Source organism: Schistocerca serialis, chromosome 5 (genome assembly GCF_023864345.2).
Source record: "Schistocerca serialis cubense isolate TAMUIC-IGC-003099 chromosome 5, iqSchSeri2.2, whole genome shotgun sequence".
NCBI classification, from domain to species: Eukaryota; Metazoa; Arthropoda; class Insecta; order Orthoptera; family Acrididae; genus Schistocerca; species Schistocerca serialis.
Genome location: NC_064642.1, coordinates 141802105 through 141828592, shown reverse-complemented (window position 1 = coordinate 141828592; position 26488 = coordinate 141802105). Strand labels below are relative to the sequence as shown.

General features: G+C 41.5%; 1 protein-coding gene across 2 annotated transcripts in view; it reads left to right on the top strand.

Annotated features, from left to right (window-relative positions):
* Nucleotides 1-26488, top strand: part of LOC126481506 (b(0,+)-type amino acid transporter 1-like) — a 438794-nt gene that overhangs the window by 227484 nt on the left and 184822 nt on the right. Inside the window, exon 1 of one of the 2 annotated variants that reach the window (XM_050105302.1) lies at nt 16795-16943. The exons of the other annotated variant lie outside the window; for it this stretch is intronic. Within the exon in view, the coding sequence (XP_049961259.1) occupies nt 16931-16943 (13 nt within the window). The 5' untranslated portion in view covers nt 16795-16930. Of the gene's footprint in view, nt 1-16794; nt 16944-26488 lie in introns of those variants that run through there. 2 annotated transcript variants of the gene reach the window in all.

The window sequence follows — 26488 nt, the reverse complement described above, 5'->3', positions numbered from 1 at the left end:
ATCGCTAAGCGGGTCGAAGGCTTCCATCCAGTCACTCATTGATCGGTCTGGCCTGGCAACGGAAGACAGCAAAACGAAAGCTGAAATTTTAAATTTAGCATTTGAGAAATCTTTCACGGAGGAGGATCGTACAAACATACCGCCGTTTGAGTCTCGTACAGATTCCCGTGTGGAGGACATTGTGATAGACATCCCTGGGGTTGTGAAGCAGCTGAATGGGTTGAAAATAAATAAATCGCCAGGTCCTGATGGGATTCCAAATCGGTTTTACAGAGAGTACTCGACTGCATTGGCTCCTTACTTAGCTTGCATTTATCGTGAATCTCTTGCCCAACGTAAAGTCCCGAGCGACTGGAAAAAAGCGCAGGTGACGCCTGTATGTAAGAAGGTTAGAAGGATGGATCCTCAAAATTACAGACCAATATCCTTAACATCGGTTTGTTGCAGAATTCTCGAACATATTCTCAGTTCGAATATAATGAATTTCCTTGAGGCAGAGAAGTCGCTGTCCATGCATCAACACGGCTTTAGAAAACATCGCTCCTGCGAAACGCAACTTGCCCTTTTTTCACATGATATCTTGCGAACAATGGATGAAGGGTATCAGACGGATGTCATATTCCTTGATTTCTGGAAAGCGTTTGACTCGGTGCCCCACTGCAGACTCCTAACTAAGGTACGAGCATATGGGATTGGTTCCCAGATATGTGAGTGGCTCGAAGACTTCTTAAGTAATAGAACCCAGTTCGTTGTCCTCGATGGTGAGTGTTCATCGGAGGTGAGGGTATCATCTGGTGTGCCCCAGGGAAGTGTGGTAGGTCCGCCGTTGTTTTCTATCTACATAAATGATCTTTTGGATAGGGTGGATAGCAATGTGCGGCTGTTTGCTGATGATGCTGTGGTGTACGGGAAGGTGTCGTCGTTAAGTGACTGTAGGAGGATACAAGATGACTTGAACAGTATTTGTGATTGGTGAAAAGAATGGCAGCTAACTGAAAATATAGATAAATGTAAATTAATGCAGATGAATAGGAAAAAGAATCCTGTAATGTCTGAATACTCCATTAGTAGTGTAGCGCTTGACACAGTCCCGTCGATTAAATATTTGGGCATAACATTGTAGAGCGATATGAAGTGGGACAAGCATGTAATGGCAGTTGTGGGGAAGGCGGATAGTCGTCTTCGGTTCATTGGTGGAATTTTGGGAAGATGTGGTTCATCTGTAAAGGAGACCTCTTATAAAACTCTAATACGACCTATTCTTGAGTACTGCTCGAGCGTTTGGGATCCCTATCAGGTCGGATTGAGGGAGGACATAGAAGCAATTCAGAGGCGGACTGCTAGATTTGTTACTGGTAGGTTTGATCATCATGCGAGTGTTACGGAAATGCCTCAGGAACTCGGGTGGGAGTCTCTAGAGGAAAGGAGGCGTTCTTTTCGTGAATCGCTACTGAGGAAATTTAGAGAACCAGCATTTGAGGCTGACTGCAGTACAATTTTACTGCCGCAAACTTACATTTCGCGGAAAGACCACAAAGATAAGAGAGATTAGGGGTCGTACAGAGGCATATAGGCAGTCATTTTTCCCTCTTTCTGTTTGGGAGTGGAACAGGGAGAGAAGATGCTAGTTGTGGTACGAGGTACCCTCCGCCACGCACCGTATGGTGGATTGCGGAGTATGTGTGTAGATGTAGATGTAAAATGATGAACCTGTGTTAGCCTACTGGCCGCCTGTGACACTTGTACAAATTACGGTAAGTGGTAACGCGTACTGGCGCAACGTTCACTGATTGCAGAACACCTTTTAACCTATCCACAACCTACAGTAATTAGATGACGTGTACCTAATTTTCGATAATTTTCAGAAAACTCGAAGAATTTTTTACCGACAGAATGCATATAAGTATTCCATTGTAAGTTACTATGCCAGGAAAATACGTTGCGCTAGTAAAATCGAAAGTGGAATATCCGTAAGGATGTGGAATAACTTTGAGAAGTGAAAGAGAATGTTATTAAATTTGAACTGCAATTTAGCAGAACTGAGGTTCCTTAATAATAGGTTCGCTAGATCGTGCTTGAGCAAAAGTTAAGAAACTGGTGAAGTCGAGTGAAAATATGAAGTTAACGTAACAATTCCTGAAAATATGTAGGCCGTAACAGTTAATACGCATACGAGAGCATGGTTGAAAATACGGTACCTTATAAAATTATTGAGAGTTGCTTTCCTTACACTTAACACTTTGTAATAATTTAAAATCAAAAGTCGTTTACTAATTGCTACACGTAATGCAGTAAAGATACAAGAATCTTACTTTACTATAATGCTTCCTATTTTCAAGTTTCAGTAATCATTTCTTTTCAATACACAAAACTCGTAGCGATAAATAAAAATGCGTCACAATCAGCAGCAATGGAAACTGGCAACGCCACACTCAGATAAACAAATATTTACATAACACTTTTAGAATAAATTAAGTACGGCAGTCTTGCCAGACAAACTGATTTACATGATTGATGGGGCTTTCTCAGAAAGGTAATGAAAGTAATTAAATTGGCTAAAGTTGATCAACACTGCCAGTTAAATTCTAGAGTTTCTATCTTCACTGAGCTAACAAAATTTAAGATTGTCTTGGTCTTCCATAAATTTAAAATGCAAGTCCTTTTCATTTCTCAGTTATTAAAATAATAGGAGCAGGCTCCTACTGTTGGTAGTGATGACTTGGGGGTAATTATTGACACTAAATAATTCTGAAGTTACCAAAGTACAATATTAGTCACCAACCGAACATTGTAGATATTTTGTTAAGTCTTTTAAATTTCTAAATTTCTGTTATTGCACTGTCTTACTTTGGAGTTGCTGTAGGCATAGCGTAAAGATTTGATGACTGTTGATAGGCAACAGACTCTTCTCTCTACTCACGAGCAGAATTAAAAGCAACGGGCCACAATATACTATTATTCCATTAATACTACTGAAACATTTCTCAAATAATTATTCTGCCGTGGACCACAATAGTGCTCGTTATGTTCACAGCGCCTAGCCCAACATTTTATCACCACGAAGTTCAAAAACAAAGTTTTGCTCATACTTCCGCCATTATCCAGTCCCACTGTTAACTTACACCTCTCTTTGTACGCTCTCTCACGTACCAACAATGTTAGTGCCACGCCGAGATTATCTTCGGCTAGACATTGTTACTATCCACTACATTGCTTTAGAACATTATTTTCAAATGATTTTCACTAAATTTGCGTTACAATATTCCAAATAATTAGTATGGTCAATAAAATAACAAAATATACAAACGTGTAATCTGAGATTAGTATCAAAATTATGAAAAAAGTGAAAAATACGAAGTATTGTGTTGTTGCGTTACAGCTTCAACTGTACTGTTAGATACAATCTGACAACTTCTGAAGTACGTAATCAGTTTGTAGCAGCGCATCTTCTCTAACTACGCAAAATGGTTAACTACAGCAAGAATTTGTCTCCACGAAATGAACTTTTGAAATGACCGAAAGAATTTGGAAACAATACTGTGCATTAATAACAATGCGTCAGCTTCAATTTGCCACGTAGGTAAGTAGTGTGCGTTACAAATTGAAGCCTTACTTTCACAAGAACGGGGTGTAAGAGAGTGGCTCTTGAGTGGGTCAGACTTGAATGCACGAGTCTGGTGTGGAAAAACGGCTGATTATGTGGCATACCATTTATTTTACCAACATGCTTACATAGGAATGCATTGATCTTACAAAATTTTTACCAATACTATGAATCTTCTTTAAATCTTAAAAACACTTAAACCAACCTGTAACACCGAAAATGCAGCTTAAATACCTTCTGTACCATCCAAAATTTTCGCCGTTTAATGTCCGTTGATAACTTGTACTATACTTATGATTCTGAAACTGCAAGTTATCTTACAGAAAGTATACATAATACGTAGTCGATGTAATAGGGCATTTATTTCTGACTGTAGTTATAACGAAAATATTGCAAATTGCTGGGTAATAGCCAAGGGAACTTTATTGACGAAATGGTAGTAGCTGTGCCATTGTATATCTGTGCGTATGGAGAGTCTCTGTCGCACTGCTAGCAAAGCAGCTTGAGTCATGAAAGAGTGCAGAAGTGTTTGTTGCTCGCTTCCGCAGACGCGGTGTGCAGCTAAGGTCGCCCTGCTATGCTCGCGCCTGATTCGTTAACCGCGAGTATGGAACGCACGGTAGCAGGACATGCAGGGAGAGATGCATTTCCAACTTTTGCCTGTCCCATAATTATCCGTGTCTCTGGAGACGACTCCTGTTTCTTCTCGAACAGCAACGGCAGCTCAGCATTGTCGTCGGCCACATTCTTCGTCGTTCCTACAGCTACAACATCGTAAGATTGTTAAGTGAAAATTTATAAACTTACGCAGGCATTACCCAGTAACATTTCTTTCACAAAGTGTGTCTAACCTTAATAATAACCTGCAATAGTTAAAACTTACAGGGCACTGTGTTGTCAATGTCCTCAGACATTATTACCAAGAAGGGTCCCTCTCCTTTCCATGAAATCACAGTGTCTTAAGAATACGAAAATTGATTAACTATTCACTGCCAGTTTTTTGTGTTTGCTAATGCCCAGTTTGTCTAAATTTTCTGCTTCAATTAAATGTTCATTCTTGTATCGCTGGACATAGCCTACTTAAAGTAAAATTTCACTGGCAAAACTAATAACTAAAGATACACCACAAATTAAAAGTGCGCAATTTCATTTATTTTGTATTTAGCTTAGCGAGTGACTTCTGCTGACTTGTTATGTATTCTGTTGTTGTTATATTAAAAGTAAAATCAATTGCTCATTTGCCTAAAGTGAATTCAGTTCGATCTTTGAATAATCAAAAGTAAATTGCTTGCCTTTTTCTAAATTTTGCGTTACGTTACACTGAGGCTATTGAAAGTCACTTTTTACTTAACAAAGTTTAAGTTAAACCGGTCATTTATTTAACCAGTAATTTCATTTAACATTACTTTTACAATTTAGTATTTCAGAAGAAGAAACTGCAAACTCAGTGCTTTCTGATTTATTTATTTACTCGTGAACTTTTGTGCCGTGGAAAAGCGTGACAATCTTCTGTTGTCACGCCAGTGATTATTTGCTTAAATTTCTTTGCCATTACCTTTCCCAAGACTCTGGACATTCACTGCCCTAGTGGGCTGGCGCCCGTTTAATTATCCCCTCTTTTTACCTAATCAGTGTTTTGTGTTCTCAGCGATTTTACGTGGTACCCTTTTTCCCCCAGTGCGGTTCGTGAGCGATTGGACTATATTACACCGATTTCAAAATTATCATCAGTATTTAGCTTAAGTCCAGAATAGATTCTCCCTCCAGTAGAGTCTGTAGAACACTTTCCTGCAAATAACCAGTGTTATTTTCCTCGTGTAGCGATAGCCTTACTCAGGATTCTCCGAATTTGATTGGCGAACCACAGTGGGTCTTTCCAGCCCTTAATCCACTTGTTAGGCACATACTTCACCAGATCATGATTTACAGTCCTTTTGAACTTTGCCCATAATTTCTCTACGTCCGTCATACTGAAACTGAACGATGCCAGTTCATTCTCAAAGTAAACTGCAAACAACTGCTTATTTGCCCTTTCTACAGAAACACTTTCGTAGAATTCTTGGTGGATTTGTTAACTTTAGTAATCATCATCGCTATGACAATGTTATGACCATTAATCCTCGTCTCTCTACTGATGCCGTCGAGATGGTCAGCCCTGTTTGTAGCTTCTTCTTCTTCAGTAGCTCTACAGCCCTTGGTGAGCCTTGGCTTCTTCAACAATCTTCCTCCACACTTCTCGGTTATTTGCTGCTCTTTTCCACCCCCGGACTCCCATATTGCTGATATCCATTATTACCTCATCGATCCATCTTCTTCTAGGTCTCCCTTTTCGCCTAACTGAATGGATCATACCTTTCATCATTTTCTTTGGAATTCTATCCTCTGCCATTCTCTCAAAGTGTCCTAGCCATCGTATCGCTGTGAATTCACAAATTTTACTATGTCTCTGCCTTGTATTAACTCTTGTAATTCGGCATTGTAGCGTATTCTCCAGCCTCCTTCCTCCCTTATTGGCCCATAGATTTTGCGTAGTATTTTTCGCTCAATGCTTCTTAGAGCATTTTTATCGTGTTCTGTCAACGTCCATACCTCTGAGCCGTATGTGATAACTGGTTGGACTAGGGAATTATATATTAGCAGTTTAGTTTTTCTTGTAACAAGGCTATTTTTGAATCCTCGTCTCTCTACTGATGCCGTCGAGATGGTCAGCCCTGTTTGTAGCTGCAAGATCTAAAATATTTTCATTGCATGTGGGCTGTCTTAATTAGCTGCTCCAGACTGTTTTCGGAAAACGCATTCTAAAGTACTTGGCAAGTCTGCCTGTCCGTACGCACCTCAATGAATCCATAGATGTCATTACGATGACACTAGTACTGTAATCAATCCAAGCATGCATTTAGAATCAGAAGAACCGGTAAAAAAATGTTCTTAACTGTATCACTGACTGGTTTTGTACGAATGGTCTCACCCTTAATTTTGAAAGGACACAACATACACTGTTCTGCACATCGAGGGATACTACACAATTGATAAGTGTAACACATGGTGAAGAAATAATGAATGGGGTGCGAACTTCAAAAGTCTTAGGTGAACATATTGATGAGAACGTAAAGGGGAGAACACACATTTTGGATCTCCTAAACCAACATAGTTCACTCACATTTGCGCTTAGAATCATTGCAAATCTGGTGGAGAGACAATCACACTTTTGCATACTTTCATTCAATAATGTCATGGAATAATGTTCTGGTGCTACTCATATTTAAGAAAGGAAGTCTTCATTGTACAAAAACGTGCTGTATGAATATTATGTGATCCTCAGCCACGATCATCTTGTAGTCGTCTGGTGGTTCGGAATTTTGACTACTGCTTCACAGTATATTTATTCCCTCATGAACTTTGATGCAAATAATCCACTGCAATTCAAAAAGAAGAATGATGTAATAATTTCAATACCAGAAGGAAAAATGACGCTTAGTACGCCACATTAAGGTTGCCTTTTGTACAAAAAGCGGTGCACGATGCTGCAACTAAAATTTTTGATCACTTACCCAGAGACATAAAATATCTGACAGACAGAGAAGTAAAATTCGAAAACAAACTGAAAAAGTTTTTCCTTGACAACTCGTCTTATTTCGTAGAAGAATTTCTATTATTTTAATGTGTAAAAGGAGGCAGACAGGAATTACTTACCCACATCTGCATATTAAAGAATTCTTAAACGTTTAGCGTGTAGTCTTATTTTTAAATAAATTTTCTATGTGAATATAAAATGACTTGTTCACATTATTACGATTTATCGTGCAAAATGACCCATGGAACATGGAACTAACTAACTTTCTCAGGCTGACGAAAGAAACCGGTGATGCAGCCTGCAATGCTTCTAATTTTTTATCCCTTTTTGCTATCTCAACCATGTAAGGAATCCAGACAGTCGAACGATACTTCAGAACTAGTCTAAGGATGGATTTGAAGCCATCTCTTTCTCGCTTGCATTATAGTTCCGTAGGGTTTGACAATTGCCGTCCTCACAGCTATATTTACAAGGGAACCTCCCCATCGCACCTCCCTCAGATTTAGTTATAAGTTGGCACAGTGGATAGGCCTTGAAAAACTGAACACAGATCAATCGAGAAAACAGGAAGAAGTTGTGTGGAACCATGAAAAAAATAAGCAAAATATACAAACTGAGTAGTCCATGCGCAAGATATGCAACATCAAGGATACTCTGAGTTCAGGAGTGCCGTGGTCCCATGGTTAGCATGAGCAGCTGCGGAACGAGAGGTCCTTCGTTCAAGTCTTCCCTCAAGTGAAAAGTTTAATTTTTTATTTTCAGACAATTATCAAAGTTCATGCACTCACACATAATCAATTTCGCTCTCCAAAATTACAGGACATGTTCAGATTTGCTTGGACATATGCAGGATTTGACGGTCTACACACGGAAAAATTTGAAAACGTTAAAAACATATGTTTTGATAGAGCACAGGGAAAACTGTGCGACTGTGAAACTGTTGCATTCATTTGGTGCAGTTTATGTGACAAACTCTTATGTTTTCATCACTTTTTTGGGAGTGATTATCACATCCACAAGAAAACCTAAATCGGGCAAGGTAGAAGATTCTTTTTGCCCATTCGCCAAGTGTACAAGTTAGGTGGGTCGACAACATATTCCTGTCATGTGACGCACATACCGTCACCAGTGTCGTATAGAATATATCAGACGTGTTTTCCTGTGGAGTAATCGGTTGGCCTATGACCTTGCGATCAAATGTTCTCGGTTCCCATTGGAGAGGCACGTCCTTTCGTCTACTAATCGCACGGTTTTGCGGGGCGGTCGCAAAACACAGACACTAATCTTATTACAGTGAACAGAGACGTCAATGAACAAACGGACAGATCACAGAAAGTAAAATTTTCTCTCGAGGGAAGACTTGAACCCAGGATCTCCCGTTCCGCAGCTGCTCACGCTAACCACGGGACCACGGCGCTCCTTTGCTCACATAATCCTGGATGTTGCATATCTTGCGCATGGACTACTCAGTTTGTATATTTTGCTTATTTTTTTCATAGTTCCACATAACTACTTCCTGTTTTCTCGATTGATCTGTGTTCAGTTTTTGAAGGCGTATCCACTTTGCCAACTTATAATTAAATCTGAGGGGGGTGCGATGGGGAGGTTCCCTTGTTAAATATTCTTCCTACTTTAAATCTCTCGGAATACACTTTTCAGTGTTGTGGATGGTCACCAGTCAAACAATACCTGGTCTTTCCGTCTACTCACCCGGATTACATTACATTAGATTTAGTTATGACGACAGTCAGCAGTCAATCTTTGCACTAAGTGCTTACTATCTGCAACTCTGAGTTTCGTAACAACACTACTGGCCATTAAAATTGCTACACCAAGAAGAAATACAGATAAACGGGTATTCATTGGACATATATACTAGAACTGACATGTGATTACATTTTCACGCAATTTGGGTGCATAGATCCTGAGAAATCAGTACCCAGAACACCCACATCTGGCCGTAATAACGGCCTTGATACGCCTGGGCATTGAGTCAAACAGAGCAGCTTCAACACGAAGCCACAGTTCATCAAGAGTAGTGACTGGCTTATTGTGACGAGCCAGTTGCTCGGCCACCATTGACCAGACGTTTTCATGTGGTGAGAGATCTGGAGAATGTGCTGGAGAGGGCAGCAGTCGAACATTTTCTATATCCAGAAAGGCCCATACAGGACCTGCAACATGCGGTTGTGCATTATCCTGCTGAAATGTAGGGTTTCGCAGGGATCGAATGAAGGGTAGAGCTACGGGTCGTAACACATCTGAAATGAAATGTAACGTCCACTGTTCAAAGTGCCGTCAGTGCGAACAAGAGGAGACTAAGACGTGTAACCAATGGCACCCCTACCATCACGCCGGGTGATACGCCAGTATGGCGATGACGAATACACGCTTCCAATGTGCGTTCACTGCGATGTCGCCAAACACGGATGCGACCATCGTGATGCTGTAAACAGAACCTGGATTCATCCGAAAAAATGACGTTTTGCCATTCGTGCACCCAGGTTCGTCGTTGAGTACAACATCGCAGGCGCTCCTGTCTGTGATGCAGCGTCAAGGGTAACCGCAGCCATGCTCTCCGAGCTGATAGTCCATGCTGCTGCAAACGTCGTCGAAGTGTTCGTGCAGATGGTTGTTGTCTTGCAAACATCCCCATCTGCTGACTCAGGGATCGAGACGTGGCTGCACGATCCGTTACAGCCATGCAGATAAGATGCCTATCATCTCGACTGCTAGTGATACGAGGCCGTTGGGATCCAGCACGGCGTTCCGTATTACCCTCCTGAACCCACCGATTCCATATTCTGCTAACAGTCACTGGATCTCGACCAACGAGAGCAACAATGTCGCGATACGATAAACGGCAATCGCGATAGGCTGCAATCCGACCTTTATCAAAGTCGGAAACGTGATGGTACGCGTTTCTCCTCCTCACACGAGGCATCACAACAACGTTTCACCAGGCAACGCCGGTGAAGTGCTGTTTGTGTATGAGACACCGGTTGGAAACGTTTCTCATGTCAGCACGTTGTAGTTGTAGCAATTTTAATGGCCAGTAGTATTTCCCATCGATGTCACCTCCCAGTAACGAACATCTTCGTCTGTGAAGAGTCACAGAAGGCTACAGCATTATCCACCAGGTCATTTAGACACTGGCAAAAGACAGTGGCCCTTTCACTCTATTTTGAGGATCACTGGGTGCTGCTTTCCCCTCTTATCATGCACCCACATAAAGTATGGATGATGGAGTTATGCCTATAGAACTCTTCATATACGTGTTCGGATATTCTATTTGTCACACATTGTATTTACTAGGCGGCTTTTTAGATTAAAAAAAAAGGGCATCAACCTTAGCACCACCTATAACTATTTAGAACTCATGAACGAGTGGTCTCGGTCTTACACGATCAGTGCGTATCGGATGACGTTAATGACTGCAGAGTTTTGCATTCTCCAGAGCAGCTACCGTCAATCTTTGTGCTCAAGAGTCAATACTGACATGGTGAAGAATACCTGAATATGTATCAGTCTCGTGATTAATTGGCTACCTTCATGAAATATCATTCTATGTGTATGCAATAGACCAGCAATAATAAGGGCGGGATAGATTGGCAGCTGGATAATTGTTAAAAGTCGCCATCTTTCGGAACACTTTCTGTCGACTCTTCTGCTTGATTGCTGCCATCCTCATCGACACCAAAGTCGTGACAGTGTGACTGCCTGACGAACTGGTGGTGGTGGTGGTGGTGGTGGTGGTGGTGGTGGTGGTGGTGGTGTCGTCTGTGTGAATCGATGATAAACTGATTAATAAAGCTACTTGTATTTATGTTTAAATACATTACGCAACATGAGACACGATCACAAATGATTACTAAATGTTTTGAACGTCATTTTCCATCCGCTAATGGCGTTGCATTACAACGGCCTTAACTTCATATGTCTTGCTGTAAACATGTACCGCACTTGAAGACGAGTGTGTCTGTAATGGGTATTTGAGTCTGTCACTTCACTTTGAAATTCATGCAGTAGCAGCTGATCGGCATGTGTGTTGCCAGTAATGAGAGCTTTAATATACAGATCCCACTGTACCTGAGATATGCGGCCAACTTTACTTATCTCACGGCTGAATTCGCCAGCGTCAATTAAATTTAAACATATATTAAAATATCACTGTCTCTAAGCACTTTTGTTTGTTACTGAGTACGCAAGGTACACTCCTATGGAACTATTCAGTTGACGCTTTTGGATTCGGCTGTTAGTTGTTAAATGGATATTGTTATAAAAATACGGCTGAGAACCGCGGGCTGTAAGAGTTCTTGATTCGGACCGCTGTCTGACGACCACTGATTTAGAGGAAGAGAAACATTATACACGATGGGTTTTCCATTAAGTCTACGACAAACTGTCATAGGTCAACACCTTTGCACCATCAGTCCTGCGACCCTTCTTACTGATTGATACGACCTGAGTCTCTTTCCAATCCGTTGGCACGCTCAGTTGTTCCAACGACTTATGACAATTGTTGATAGAAGTGTCAGATCCTCCACATACCCCGTGCAGATTCTAACGGGCGCCCCATTACGTCCAGAGATCGCCCGTCTGCCGAGTGACTTCAACTGATTTAAATTCCACCCTAACTTATTTGTGTATATGCTGTTTTTGGAAGTGACGAAGATCGAAAGTAGGAACGGGGTTTGAGGGTCCACGATGCAGTATTTTGGAACGAAGTATCGGGTTTTCACGTCTTAATTTTATCTTCTTGCACACCAGTGATACCATGATTAACGAACATTGGCGAAGATGGCTTAGTTCTCTTACTTTTAGACCTATTTGACAACTTGGCCGGTAAGATCTGGTTTTTGAACTGGGTGAAACACGCTTACGTACCTGTCCTTACGTTTGTTTTGAATTCGCTGATCTTTTATCAGTATGCACCTAATCGGCTTCGTTTAAATCTGCCATGAAGTTCTTTGTTTAGTTGTAATTTTATTATGAAGTTATTGGTTCTTGATGGGTTCTTTCTATTCATTGTCTTCCACGGCACAAACATATCTGTCTGCTCTCACGGTTCCAGATCATTGTCTTGTCGCACTTACTAGGCAGAAAATTACTTTTGTACTTTACTTAACCATCCGTTCAACACAAGTGTTCGACGGTACTATAATAGATTTGTGGTCAACGATTCGTATTTATGCATTTTCTGAATCTGAAACTTCGGGCTACCTTTTTTCTAGCGGATAAGTTTCTCTCGTGAGTGGTTTGTCACCAACATCTCAAGACTATGTACAGAGAATATGCCAAGCTGAGCGTTAAGAGATCCTTTCTCTGACTTGCTTCCTAATCGCGTGGTTTGCTAGTCCAAAGCTTACAGACTAAAAATCTCCCCTTTCCACTGTGCCATGATTTGAGAATTTACCAGCGAAATTTTATATATATATATATATATATATATATATATATATATATATATATGGTATTAGTTGAGAATCTGGGGGCCTGCTAGGATAGTCTGTGTGGCTGTGGTGACCACCGTGACCGGATGGCGTGGTCAGCGCATCTGCCTAGTAAGCAGGAGACCCCAGGTTCGAATCCCCGTCTGGTACAAATTTTTAACTTCCCTATTGATCTAAATCAATGTCCATTGGCAGCTGATGTATTTAATTCCTCTGTGTCTTCTTTCTGTTACTATTTTACGTTCACTGCAATATTTTTCAGCCAAATTATCTTTGTCTGCGGTATTTATTTCTCATTACACATAACCGTTGCTTTTTCGGCAATTAAACTTTGCCACCATTGGTGCCCAGCCTAGCCTTCCAGTTCGTATTCCATACAGAACTTAATATTGCGGTCCCTTTTACCTTAAGTTTCGGCCATTTTCGTATTCCAAGTATTTTATATGGACTAGTGCTGTTAAAGATTTATGATAATTTGGGACCTTACATTGAACACTTCAGCAGTTTAGTCAAACTATCCTTTTTTTGCCTGATCTACATCAAATACCGCCTTAGAAAAGTTTCCTGGCCAATTTCATATCGTAACCGGGCTTAGACAAGGATTCGGCTTCCCCCTCCCACCCCCCTTCCCCACCACCACCTTTCAGTTTAGTTTAGGGAAAAGTGATTAGGGAATAACAAAATGAAACTACGGATGAAGTTCATATTCATTGCCTTGCATTTTCTGATGATACTGCAATCCTTTCCAATGACAGAGTGGAAACAATTCAGTTCTGTAGGAAATAGTCCATGAAATAGTAACAATATGTGAATTTTATGTAAGAAAAATCATTGTATGGAAGGCATCAAACCAGATTTCTGTAGTTGACTTTTTATCACCAAAATTAGGAACAACTTCACGTCAACAGACTGAGCTAGTAATGCGAAATGCGAATCATTAAACTGGCTGGGAAAGAGCGGCAAGCAAAAACAGAGCACCATGGAACTGTATGACGAGAGCATGCTCGCCCAGAGCGGGTGTAACAGGACGCACTTAGAACGGAAACTCCACATCGCATCCTCCTCAGATTTAATGGTTAGATGGCCCAGTGGATAGCCTGTCAAAGATTGAACGAAAATCAAGGATGATTATAGAAGCAAAATAGAAACAGTGAACGTCCAAGCACAAGATGTGGAACATCGAGCGAACTGGAAGATCCACGGTGTCGTGGTTATGTTGGACTACAGAGCGGGAGATCCGTGTTCACATCTCCTTCGTGACCCCCCCCCCCCTTTTTTCACAAAATTATGAACTGTCTGTTCGGTCATTGACGCGTCTGTTCTCTTTCTATAGTCTTGGCGAATGTCATACTACACATATGTTGTAGAATATGACTCATGTGGTAAGAATATACAGTAGAGTCTCGATAGTTCGAGTTTCAAATAATCCGAGCCTCTTTTTTTTTTTTTTTTTTTTAAAAAAAAGTTGCAACGATCTACTTTCTTTTTTTTTTAATGAAATGATAAATAATGAAAACATCATTGCAAAAGATAGTTAGGGAGATAGGGAGAGTACAGCTCAGTGACAAAGCAGACGACAATGCAATCAACACTGACGATTAGCTCGCTGCCCTGTTGCACGAACATCTGTGGTCAGTATGGCACGAAATACCCCGACTATTGCCGGCTGCTACCGATCAAAACTGGGGAGTTCATACGCTGCTGTAGTTCCCAGTATCTGTACTGTACAGTGTTGTGTGTCGTTTTGTTTGTTGACTGTGTGTTCCGTTGTACACCTTACAAAGATGAGTGCTGTAACAAAAAAGAGGAAATTTGTGCCTTTGCATCTAAAATTAGAAGCAATAAGGCGACTTGACAAAGGAGAAACAATAAAAAAAACTTGCTCTCGAATATGGTGTCGGTGAAGTTACTGTTGGTGACTGGCGAAGAAACCAACTTAAATTGGAACAGTTTTCTTCACAGAAATGCTCACACGAATCTCTCAGACGAAAAAGTATAAAGAAGTCAGACTTCGAAAAAAGAAGTGAGGCATTGTTCATGTGGTTTACCCAACAGAGACAGACGGGTGCTCCGATTTCTGGCCCAATCTTGCAAGAAAAAGCTTTATTTTTCAGAAACCAGCTGCAGGAAGGAGATGACCATTTCGCCGCTAGTGTGGGCTGGCTCGACAAGTGGAAGAAGAGGTATGGAGTGCATCAACTAGATGTATGTGGAGAAAAACTCTCTGGTGACGCTCAGGCCATTTCAAAATTTACCGTCGACTTTAAAAAAATCATAACTGACGAAAATTTGTCTAATGAACAAATAACTGTGGCGAAACTGGGCTAAATTTTAAAATGTTACCAGCGAGACAACTTGCTTCTTGTGAAGAAAAAAGTGCTCCTGGGCACAAAAAAAGTAAAGAGCAGCTCACAGTTATGGCAATTTCAAATGCAACTGGAAACCACAAACTAAAACAAGTTACATCAGAATAATGCCTGGATCAATCAGGAAATCTTCAAGAACTGGTTTCTCAACTCATTTGTACCTGACTGCAACAATTTTTTAAAAGAAAGGGAACTGCTATCCAAAGCAATTTTGCTCATGGATAATGCGTCCTCACATCCAAGTGCAGGAGAACTGCAGTGCGAAAGTATCCGTGCCTTGTTTTTCCCACCAAACGTTACCCGTCTCATTCAGCCCAAGGATCAGGGCGTTCTGGAATGCCTACACAAAAAAAAAGTATCGACGGCGATTGCTACAGTCAGTCCTGCATTCCGAAGACAACGCAAGCATTGTAGGAGCTTTGAAGAAAGTGACTTTGAAGGACGTCGTGTACTGGATTAGCGAATCTTGGAGCGAAATAGTCAGACACAATTTCAAAGTCCTGGAGGAAAATTCTACAGGAAAGTATACCAGACACAGAAACTGAAGATTTAGCAGATGAGGACGATCAACCATTGTGTAATTTAATCAGAAGATTGCCAGGGTCTGAAGAGGCAGAAGAGGTGGAAGTAGGCGATTGGTTAAATTCGGACGAACAGTTGGAAGTGACAGACTCTTCTATAGTTGACATGGTTAACATTCCATCGCAGTGTGAGAGTGATGAGGACGACGAGGCAGAGGCTGCACCGATGATGAGTCACACCGATGGCTACGCTGCTCTCGAGGCCGCCGTATGCTACGTGGAACAACAGCCTGAGGCGACACCAGCTGACCTACTGCTCCTGAGACGGTGGCGTGACATTGCCGCGAGGAAACGTTGCAGCTTCGCCAAACATGACGCACTTCACTATTACTTGTCTAAATAGATAATTATTGTTATTCTGCCAATGCAAATGCATGTGTAAAAACTTTTATTTTAATAAAGTTCATATTTTGACCTTTATTACTTACATTAAGATAATATTTCTTTCTCCCATTTAAATTTCGATATTCCGAGTTTTCGATAGTTCGAGGTGGTTCCCGTCCAGTTCACCTCGAACTATCGAGACTCTACTGTATTACCGTCGCAAGTAAAAGTAATGAAAACTAAGAGCAGGCGAGATGCCGCATAGGCCTTTCACAGAAACGAGAACAACAAATAAACGGATGTAAACTATGTTACAATAAAGGAATTAAAGAGTCAACTTCCAAAACGGAACGCAAGCGTTATAACAGGTGGTACTTGGGTGGAACAAGTAGCAGGTATGTACGTCTGGAGGCTCATCGCCTTGCAAAACGGGATCCCAGTGCCGAATGCTAGTGAAAACACACAAGATCTCGGAATCAACTTTTATCATAGGACCCTCCCCTACACCTCGCTGTTGCAAAAAGAACGTTAGACTACGACACTGACACAAAGCTGAATACAGTGAACAGACACGTCAATGGCCGGACGGACAGCTCATAATTTTGTGAAAAAGAAGTTGGGATGCGAGGGAGATTCGTGACAACATGATCGCGACGCTTTCACCAGCTACTAACATCTGATCAATGGCGTTGCCGCATATCGCATCTGGGCGACAAGATGATCTGTGTACCGACAGATGTTGTCGTTCTGGCTGGTGGGGGTCGTGATTGGCTGTCCCGGTGTTTGTCTGTTGGGAGTTGTGGTTATTCGCGGTCGCAGTCGGCTTGTGTGCTCTTCCGGATGATAACATAATCAGTCTCGCTGGCTGTGTGTCCAGCCACTCCGTATCTCTCTGCTTGTCCCACCCTGTAGCACCGTTTGTGTCCCGCAGCCCGAGTGTTAACATGTTCCACTGACGCCTGCGTAATCGCTGCGACGTGAAGCCACCAGAGCGTGACGCGGCTTCTGCCGTCGCCCTTCAACACGGAATGGACTCCGTCGGTATGTGCACTGTTTTCCTGTCTCATTTTTAGCTTTTTGTGAGGACCTCCGTACATGGCTTAGATGATACTGCACACACTGTTCAGCCGTCCTATCGGGATTTGGCTCCCATAAACAACTTTAAGCGAGCGACAGGGTCGTGTTAGTTGTGGCAGGTTCATTCATACATCTACTTCTGTAGCCCGCAAGACACCTTATTGTACGAAGAGGAGGGTACTTGGAGTACCAACATCTTTTTCTCTGCTTTCCTGTTCAGTTCACGAATCGTGCACCTGAAGGCGACTGTTAGTAAGTCTTCGTATGAGCTCGACTTTCTTTTATTTTCCCGACATAGTCATTTTACGAGATCTATGAAGCAGGAAGTAGTACGTTGCTCGACTCTTCTTAGAACATTCACACACTGAATAATTAAAGTGCAGCCACTCACGGAGGTCCAGTGTGGGCTTTAATTATCCTACGGCAACGAAACTTGGTAGATGTGCTAATGCCTTAATGCAGAACCTATTTACGCTGGAAAACAAATTATTTCCAATTTTAGTCACTAGGCGCAAATCTGGCGCTGTACACTGTGACGAAATGACATGCACGTTGTCATTTTACAAGCCATAACGTTAGCCAGTATGACTATCGAGAAGAGAGACCTTGCGCTGTTAGTGAAACTGTTTTGTGTGAACGGCAGCAATTATAGTGCTTCATTCAGAGGGCATCGCTTACTGAAAGGTCTGAAGAGAAGCTCGAGGTTATTAAATGGTTTAAAGAAGATAATGAAATTCGTAAACGCAGGTGAACTCGGTGTGGCACTCCTCATCTGTGGAGTAATGAGAACTACCAAATTTCGGTCACTGTTGAAAAGCGTGTTGTACACGAAGAGCCATTACAGTCGCCAATGTGACTGTGTGACGTGGATTCACAACTATCTTTATTCTCGGTCCGTTCTTCTTTGAAGAGAATATACCCAGAGGTCCGGTCAGGTTGACCGTGGCGCCTGTACGTTATCGAGACCTCCTTGTACAGCATGTGATTCCTGCTTTGGAATAGCACAACTGGCGGAAACCACTGTTTTCATGCAACACGTGTCAACACTTCATGTCACTAGCCGAGTGAAAGGTCTGCTTAATGCAAGCTTCCACGAATGGCCTACAAGATCATCTAATCTCAATCCATGTGAGTTTTCCTTTGAGTGTACTTAAAATAACATGTTTACCAGGGTCTCTACCTGATCTGAAGACCAGTATACGGGAACACGTTGCCCAGATTCCACCGGAACCGCTGCGAGCAACTGTTAATCACGTAGTTTTACGAATGCAGCATTTCGTCGTCACTGGTGCTCACATTGAACAAATCTTGAAAGCAGCAGTCAATAATTATATCGACGTTGTGCCTCTCTTGACCTCTTACCGAGCGAGTGGTTAGCACACCTGACTCGAATTTGGAAGGACGACGGTTCAAACCCCCGTCCGGCCATCCTGATTTAGGTTTTCCGTGATTTCCCTAAATCGCATCAGGTAAATGCCGGGCCGGTTCCTGTGAAAGGGCGCGGCCGACTTCCTTTCCTAATCCGATGGGACCGATGACGTCGCTGTCTGGTCGCCTCCCCTCAAACAAACCAACTAACTAACTAACTAACTTGACCTCTTCTGTCCACGTCCCATTTCTAATCCACTGCGTATGGAAACATTTCTGTACGTCTTTCTTGCACTCACAGCGCCAGATTTGCACCTGGTGGCCAAAACTGGAATTAATTTTCCAGCGTAAATAGGTTTTCGCATTAACGCATTAGCATATGTACCAAGATTCGCTGTCATACGACAGTTACAGCCCACGCTAGACCTTTGTAAGTAGCTGCACTTTAATTATAGCCACCCGATATTTTATGAGCTATCTATTCCTACAATTAAGTAAATGTTTTACAACGAATCTGTAGCATCTGCGTCTCTTCCTCTCGTTTCACATTAGGTCACTCCGGAATGATACTCAAATATTTCGCAGTTGTTACGGTTTCCAGTGACTGATCACCGAATGGACTGTTACACTTGTGTGAAAAATGGTACATTTACTTATGGTCAGTCGCCAGTCCCTGCATCAAGCATTGATCTTCCGCCCGTCTCCCCTGATTTTCCTCAAAGTTTAAGAAGTTGCGACTGTTCCATTTAAATCATGATCTACGAACAGCTTCTTATGTTATCCATCAGATTATTTATATATGCCATGAACAGTAATTACAATGGGACGCATCTCTGGGCTACGCCCTAACTTAAATCTTAGGATTTCACCTCGATTAAAAACAACGTGTTAAATTCTATAGTGAAGAGCGGAGACAACGTAATTTTCTGCTAGAAGTGTTCTGACCGTCACACAGGCCTACATACGTGGCGCACGGAAAGAGGGGCTATTTACATGCCGGATTTCATCTTAAAGTATTGTATCCAATAAGTAGCATTTTATGATAGGTAAAAACGTTTATTCTGAGATTCTTCTGTGTTATACTCACAGCGGCTCCAACGGAAAAAGGTGTAGAATACCCTATTTTCTAAGGTGAAGTTGTCTCCAACACAGGCTGGTTTGAACGCAAAAGTACTTTGATGAGCTTTGTGGTGTAGGAGACTGTATACCCTTACACTTCTCCGACCTCTGAATAGCCACTTATGGTGAGGCCTGCAGTTTAACTTGGACTGCGAACCAGGGTGCAAATTTTTATTTCCCACTTACAAACTCTTTTGCCTAGGGTAAAAAGACTTATTCGCATAGGCGTAATTAATGATAATATGGGTCATGCATGTATGATTCGGCAACAGGAGCCTCCTGAAGAACATGTCTTCCTTAAACCTAATGGTTCAAATGGCTCTGAGCACTATGGGACTTAACATCTTAGGTCATCAGTCCCCTAGAACTTAGAACTACTTAAACCTAACTAACCTAAGGACATCACACACATCCATGCCCGAGGCAGGATTCGAACCTGCGACCGTAGCAGTCCCGCGGTTCCGGACTGCAGCGCCTAGAACCGCAAGACCACCGCGGCCGGCTAAACCTAATGTTTCCCCAGTAGTTAAGATTAAGAACTGCCATTAAGCCGTCTCCTGCGATGGTAGTGCAGATGATTAACAGATGTAGGATCATGGTTTAAGGGTTTTTTGGTGCTTTACCTTTTCATTTATAGATTTTCTACTAACTGCATCATTAATTTCACTAATTATTAAAAGGGTCTCAGTTATAAATCTTGAAGTGTTAACAACAATTCTACACAACTGTCTGTAGTTCCGTGAAAATGCGACCCGAACTGGATTACAGGTGGCGGGTTTCGAAATTGTAAACAGTAATAAATAACATAAAGAATTGTCCATAACGTTTCCGCAGCAGTTGGTGATGCCAGAAACATTGTCTGCAGAAATGCTGCACACTTTCAACTAAATCATCCTGCTCCAAACCCGAGAAAGATACAAAAAACCAACACTTTCCTCGGAGCTCTCCCAAATCCTGTTCTTAACAATGTGTGAAATTCTCACGAGATCTTATTGTTAAATATCCCCGTAGTGCTTCAAAATAGGGCTGTTGATAAAATATCGATATTTGTTCCAAAATGTGTATATGTATTGTCCCCCCCCTCCCCCGTTATATCGAAACTAAAATGGAATACTGAATGCCGATACTTTTATTTCATGTTATATTTTTTCACAATTTTCGGTACATATCTAAAGCTGTTCTTTTTAAATTGTAACAGAACATAATTTTACATTTACTGTATATGTACTTTCTAATTTTTGAGCTTTCAACACGTCTAATCTTTCTCTTTGTCTGTGTGAAACAAGCATATGTGGCAAAAAATATGTCCGATTTCATTGGGCGGATGCAATCATCGAAGGTCCATGATATTTCGGCGTACAATAGTTCTGCCGTCATCAGGCGGAACGATTGTTCCCCGAATTATCGTGGACCTTCGACAATTGCATCCGGCAGTACACCCGAGAACCTTGGAAGGATCATGTAAGCCGGGAAAGCTTCAGATCGCATACATGCCTGTAGTGATTCTCAATACATGTAGATCGTCGACGATGTATTTTGTCAATAAAGACGCCAGTCACCTTAAGTGCAGATAAGATTATTTCACTACTTATATTTTCTGTCGTAACTGCATTTATATCCAAATTTATTGATGATTAGTTTCAAACGCAACGTATATTATCAAACCGTCACCTATCGTCAAAAAGAACTTCATTAAAGTGAAAACACAAACCAAAACCACGAAAACATCTTGCACGATTGCTGCACACGTTTCTGAGTATTAATCATGTGAACAGTCGCGATGTAATTTAATATGGCCGTCCGCACTCAGCCCTCTACCTACAGATCATGGTCAATCGCGTGTTTTCACTGAGTATCCATGCGCACTATCGTCACAGTACAGCGATATCGTGTCTCCGCTAAGGTTTGATAAAACGAAATGTATTAAAGTGAACTGTTCTGAAGCGTTCTTTTAAATTTCACCGTGATGAGTCACCTGAATAAGACTTATCTAGATTTGTAATTACCAGAGTGAACCTCATTGTAATTTTGTACACACATAATGCTTGTTGTTGTTGTGGTCCTCAGCCCAGAGACTGGTTTGATGCAGCTCTCCTGTGCAAGCTTCATCTCCCAGTACTACTGCAACCTACATCTTTCTGAATCTGCTTAGTGTATTCATCTCTTGGTCTCCCTCTACGATTTTTACCCTCCACTTCGACTGCAGGTGAACACTGAGTTTGAAACTACTTCCCATTAAACACAACTACGACAGAAAATAAAAACTGTGAAGTCAATACTACTTAGAAATCCTTACGTCAACGTCGAATTGGAAGACCATAAATAGATAATTATTTTATTGCCTGCCTTCTCTACTACTGCTTCCACTTCCCAAGTGCGGCTAATTCTCCAGTCAGAGGCTGAGTTTTACGCTGCATTTCACATTGTTTAGAAGCAGCTACTAGGGCCGCACCTTTAGCCTCCCAAATACAGCGATAGTCATTTGCGCTTGTTTTCGGAGTGCTATGCGTAAGCTGATTTTTGCGCTGTCTGACGAAAACAGTGACTGTTAACAAAATCATAAAAGCAAGACGTGGACAAAAATGGCTCTGAGCACTATGGGACTCAACTGCTGTGGTCATAAGTCCCCTAGAACTTAGAACTACTTAAACCTAACTAACCTAAGGACAGCACACAACACCCAGCCATCACGAGGCAGAGAAAATCCCTGACCCCGCCGGGAATCGAACCCGGGAACCCGGGCGTGGGAAGCGAGAACGCTACCGCACGAAGACATGGACAAGAGGGATCATATCTTTTACTTCTGTAAGAGACAAGCGACTTTATTGCACCACGTATTTCTTGTTAACCCCAAACCACAAAAAAATTCTAGCATAGAGTTGGGTATAGAAGAAAGGTGGGTTAAAAACAGAGAAACAAACTCTACTGGGTTACCTGAATAAAGGATTTTTACTAATGGTGTAAGTAGACAATTAAGTTGTATGCTTTAGATGTCAAAGAGCATTTGTTGATAATGTCTCATCTCTACCTGGCAATGTTTTACGGGGTTGGTTAGGGAATCGTGCTTAGCGATTGACTGTTTGATATCACAATAACAAAGAAAAATATTCGTTCCTCAGCGCTATTAAACACCGTTAGGTGACATTTCTTTCATCTCACTTAGAAAGTTAAGATTAAAATCAATTTATTAAGCAACGAACTCGTTAAAGTATTACTTCTGGTTGTGTTGTACAGGTATATGCATCATCACAGAAATTTGCCGCTTGTGATAATAGGAAGATGGTAACATTGTCCTTTACGCCTTTCTTGTCGTGCAACTGCAGGCATTGGGACTGGGTTGTTTTGAGGAGGAGACCAGACAGCGAGGTCATCAGTCTCACTGGATTAGGGAAGGATGGGGAAGGAAGTCGGCCGTGCCCTTTGAAAGGAATCATCCCAGCATTTTCCTGGAGTGATTTCGGAAAAACCTAAATCAGAATGGCAGGACGAGGGATTGAACCGTCGTCCTCCCGAATGAGAGTCCAGTGTGCTAACCACTGCGCCACCTCGCTCGGTGCTCGAAGAGGAATTCGGTGTTCAGTTCTACTTCGAAGCTTTAGGTACCACTGTGATTAGAATGGTGATAGCATTTGATTGTGTTACTCTTAGTTTGCACACTATCGGATTTTGGAAATGTGTATGAGGTTCCTCAAGAAATGCATGAAACAATAAGCAGAATCACAATAGGCACATTTGGCGAGATCATCTGGACAAGCACCATAATCACTTATTTTGGGTTGCAAAATGAAATGCCACTTGAATCACATTCTTTATTTTAGCAAGATGAGTGCGAGTATACTACCCAGCCACTTGCCAGGAATATTGAAGCATAGCTGATACATTGGTGCAGACAGTTGATCATGAGTAATAAAATGTACTTTCATTACGAAAATTGTATTTCCTAACTTAGTGTTGATGTCTGCAGTGAGTCCTTATAGTGTCTGTTATCCTTCATGCGCATATTTTATGTTGCCGGAAGAAATATAGCTCCATAGGCTGTACGTATTTTGTTGTTTTTGGCGGAATTACCATACATTGTCTTTACCAGCAAATGAATCACTTACTATTGTTGACCTTTTGCTCACTGCAGGAATCACAAAGTAGTATATACGTCTTGTTATTTGTGACACTTCCATTAACAACATTCACGAGAAAGCGTTTTAAATAGTCTTTTGACGTTTTCTCAAATGTATGTTTGCTGGAAGATTGTGTACAAACAGTTCTTTTTACTTTCGGGCCGACAGTTTTTTCCCTGAAGACAAGTATTCACTTTTCTTATTAGGTGTCCAATCACTGAAAGTCCAACTTCTATTTTATAACTATGCGTTGTATTGTATGCAGACCGGATCGAGGCAACTATTGATTTTTCCCCTTTTCTAGGTAGTGTCCTAAATGCAGTGTGGCTGTATCTGGAAAGTTGCATTTTTCTGTTTTACGTCTTCGACAAAACTGAGGCCAGATTGGCGAGTATTTTAGCCTTTCTGTACATCTCTGGCTGTCATGAAAGCAGTGATGTGTCTACGGCACGTTTTGTATTCTTTCTTGAAACGTTCTATGAAAGCCACAGAACATTTAGACTTTGTGTGGCCAGTTTATCTTGCTTTTTGCATCGTCCAAAATTTCAGCTGCCATCAATGGACACGTTTTTCTTCATTCGTTCCTATGCCAGATTGGGACAGAATGTGTTGTTTTATCTCCAGTTCTTTGACGGCTTGTTTCCTCCACATAATCAGACATTACTTTGATGTTCGATGTGATTTTTGTAGAAGAATGTCTCTTCAATAACGAGCTGTAGGTCGCCACTTTACTTAGAGGTGTATGGTAATAGCTATAAATATGTTGAAGACGTTCTTCCGAAAATTTTCCTGAAATACTAACAGTACTGGATTCCTTTGCTGATGAGGGTTCATAGTCACCAAAATTTTTAGCTTCTCTTTGAGGAGTACTGTTTCCGCCACTCCCACTAGCACTACAATTTTGACACTATTATCGTCTAAAATTATGTTTGCTTCATCCACAATCCTATCCGATGCAACTTCAGTTGAGCAGTCAAATATTCATATTTCTGAATTATCAGATCCACAGAAACATTGCGAAAGTTTCATCATTCTGTCCTACACCGTCTTCCATTTGATGACGCCTTCTTAACTTGAATACCCCAATAATTAAAACGTTCCGAACATAAATGGAACAGTTTTGTAGTATCGGCATGGTCACGCCAGAACTTAATGTTGACCTTCATTTCGAAAGTTTGTTTTACGTAAGTTTCGTACATTTCCCGTTTAATTTCCGTTGATGGGATGTTCCATGCATACAGAAAAATAGTTTTACACGGTACGGTCGCTTTAGTTCTGATGGTTTTTTAAAACCTTGACGGTACTCATATATAACTCATCGCTAAATGTAAAGGACGCAGATTGTTAGTCAAACTAGAGAATCCCATTATGCAGGGCCGCATTTGGCTACAGATGTCCGGATATTACCGGCCGGTCTAACTCTGTTTACCGGCGAACTTGAGTGAGATGAGCTTCCTTAGTGCAGTTGTAATCTGAGATTTAATGGCAGTGGCCGCACTGTGAAATATTTCACAACAAAAAACTTGCATTGGCGCTCTTATCATTCGGGCATTAACTACGGAGGAAGAATGCGCATCTTTTTGTGGCTGTTGGAATACTGACAGCATTTCCTATCCATTTCGTACCCTGCCGAGGTGAGACAGCCGTAACAAACTGGACTCCCATTCGGGATAACGGCTGTTCTAATTTTCGACCGACATTTGGGTTTTTATTATTTCCCTAAATCACTTAACGGGACTGTTGCGATGGTTCCTTCGGAAGGCCAGAGCCAATTTGCTTCCCCAGCTGTCTCCAGTCAGAGCTTGTGTTAAGTCTCTGATGGCCTCTCGTCGACTGGACGATAAACCCTAATTACGACTGTCGCAGTTTGAATAATAAATAAATGTTCTAACAATGATGTTTCCAAGTTGACACGCCAGACGACTACCAGGTACCCACGCACCGCTCCACTGCTGCCCCGTCCAGACTGGTGAACTGTCAGCTTCCTGACACTAAAAACTCAGTTCCACCACCCGCCGTAGTGGCCATCTATCCCCGCCGTTACAAAATAAATCACTTTTTACAGTGTTTATTTGACTGTAATCACTTAATTATCGCAACAGTTTATTGTTTTGACTCCTCATTAATCATTGCACGCGAAAATGCACTGCAAGTGTAGAAAAAAGGCCACACGCTAGATGATAATACGACGTGACTCGACTTGTAAAAGATGTTTCAGTATGTTCGTGTAATATCCTCTGAATATCACCGATCTTCGGTTGAAACAAAGAAATGTGAAACTGAAATGATAGTGTCAGTCAAGTAAATGCATATAAATATTTATTGGGTATTAACTTCAATCAGTCCTTTAAGATATTATAATATTGGATTTGCAATGAATGAAATTCACGTACCTCATATTGCCAGGAACACAATATCAAAAGTATCTACTCTGTTTCCAGAATGAGATTTTCACTCTGCAGCGGAGAGCTTCTGTAAAGTTTGGAAGGTAGGAGACGAGGTACTGGCAGAAGTAAAGCTGTGAGGACGGGGCGTGAATCGTGCTTGGGTAGCTCAGTTGGTAGAGCACTTGCCCGCGAAAGGCAAAGGTACCGAGTTCGAGTCTCGGTCCGGCACACAGTTTTAATCTGCCAGGAAGTTTCTTATCTACTCTATGTTAATTAAGAGAGGTCAAAGATTAAAAACAGGAAACTCCTGCTGTGCAAGGTGTCCGCAAAGAAACAATTCTCAACACCCCACAGCTTCTCAGGAAGTTACTTCGTGAATTATCAAGCTATTACAGAAAAGCTATTACAGAAAACCAGGTCAATTCCCTACAGTAGTTCCTGACAGTTTCGACAGATTTTTAAGTTCGTAATGGTAAAAAATATTTATTTCATATTATTACAATTTAACAAATTTCGGTTT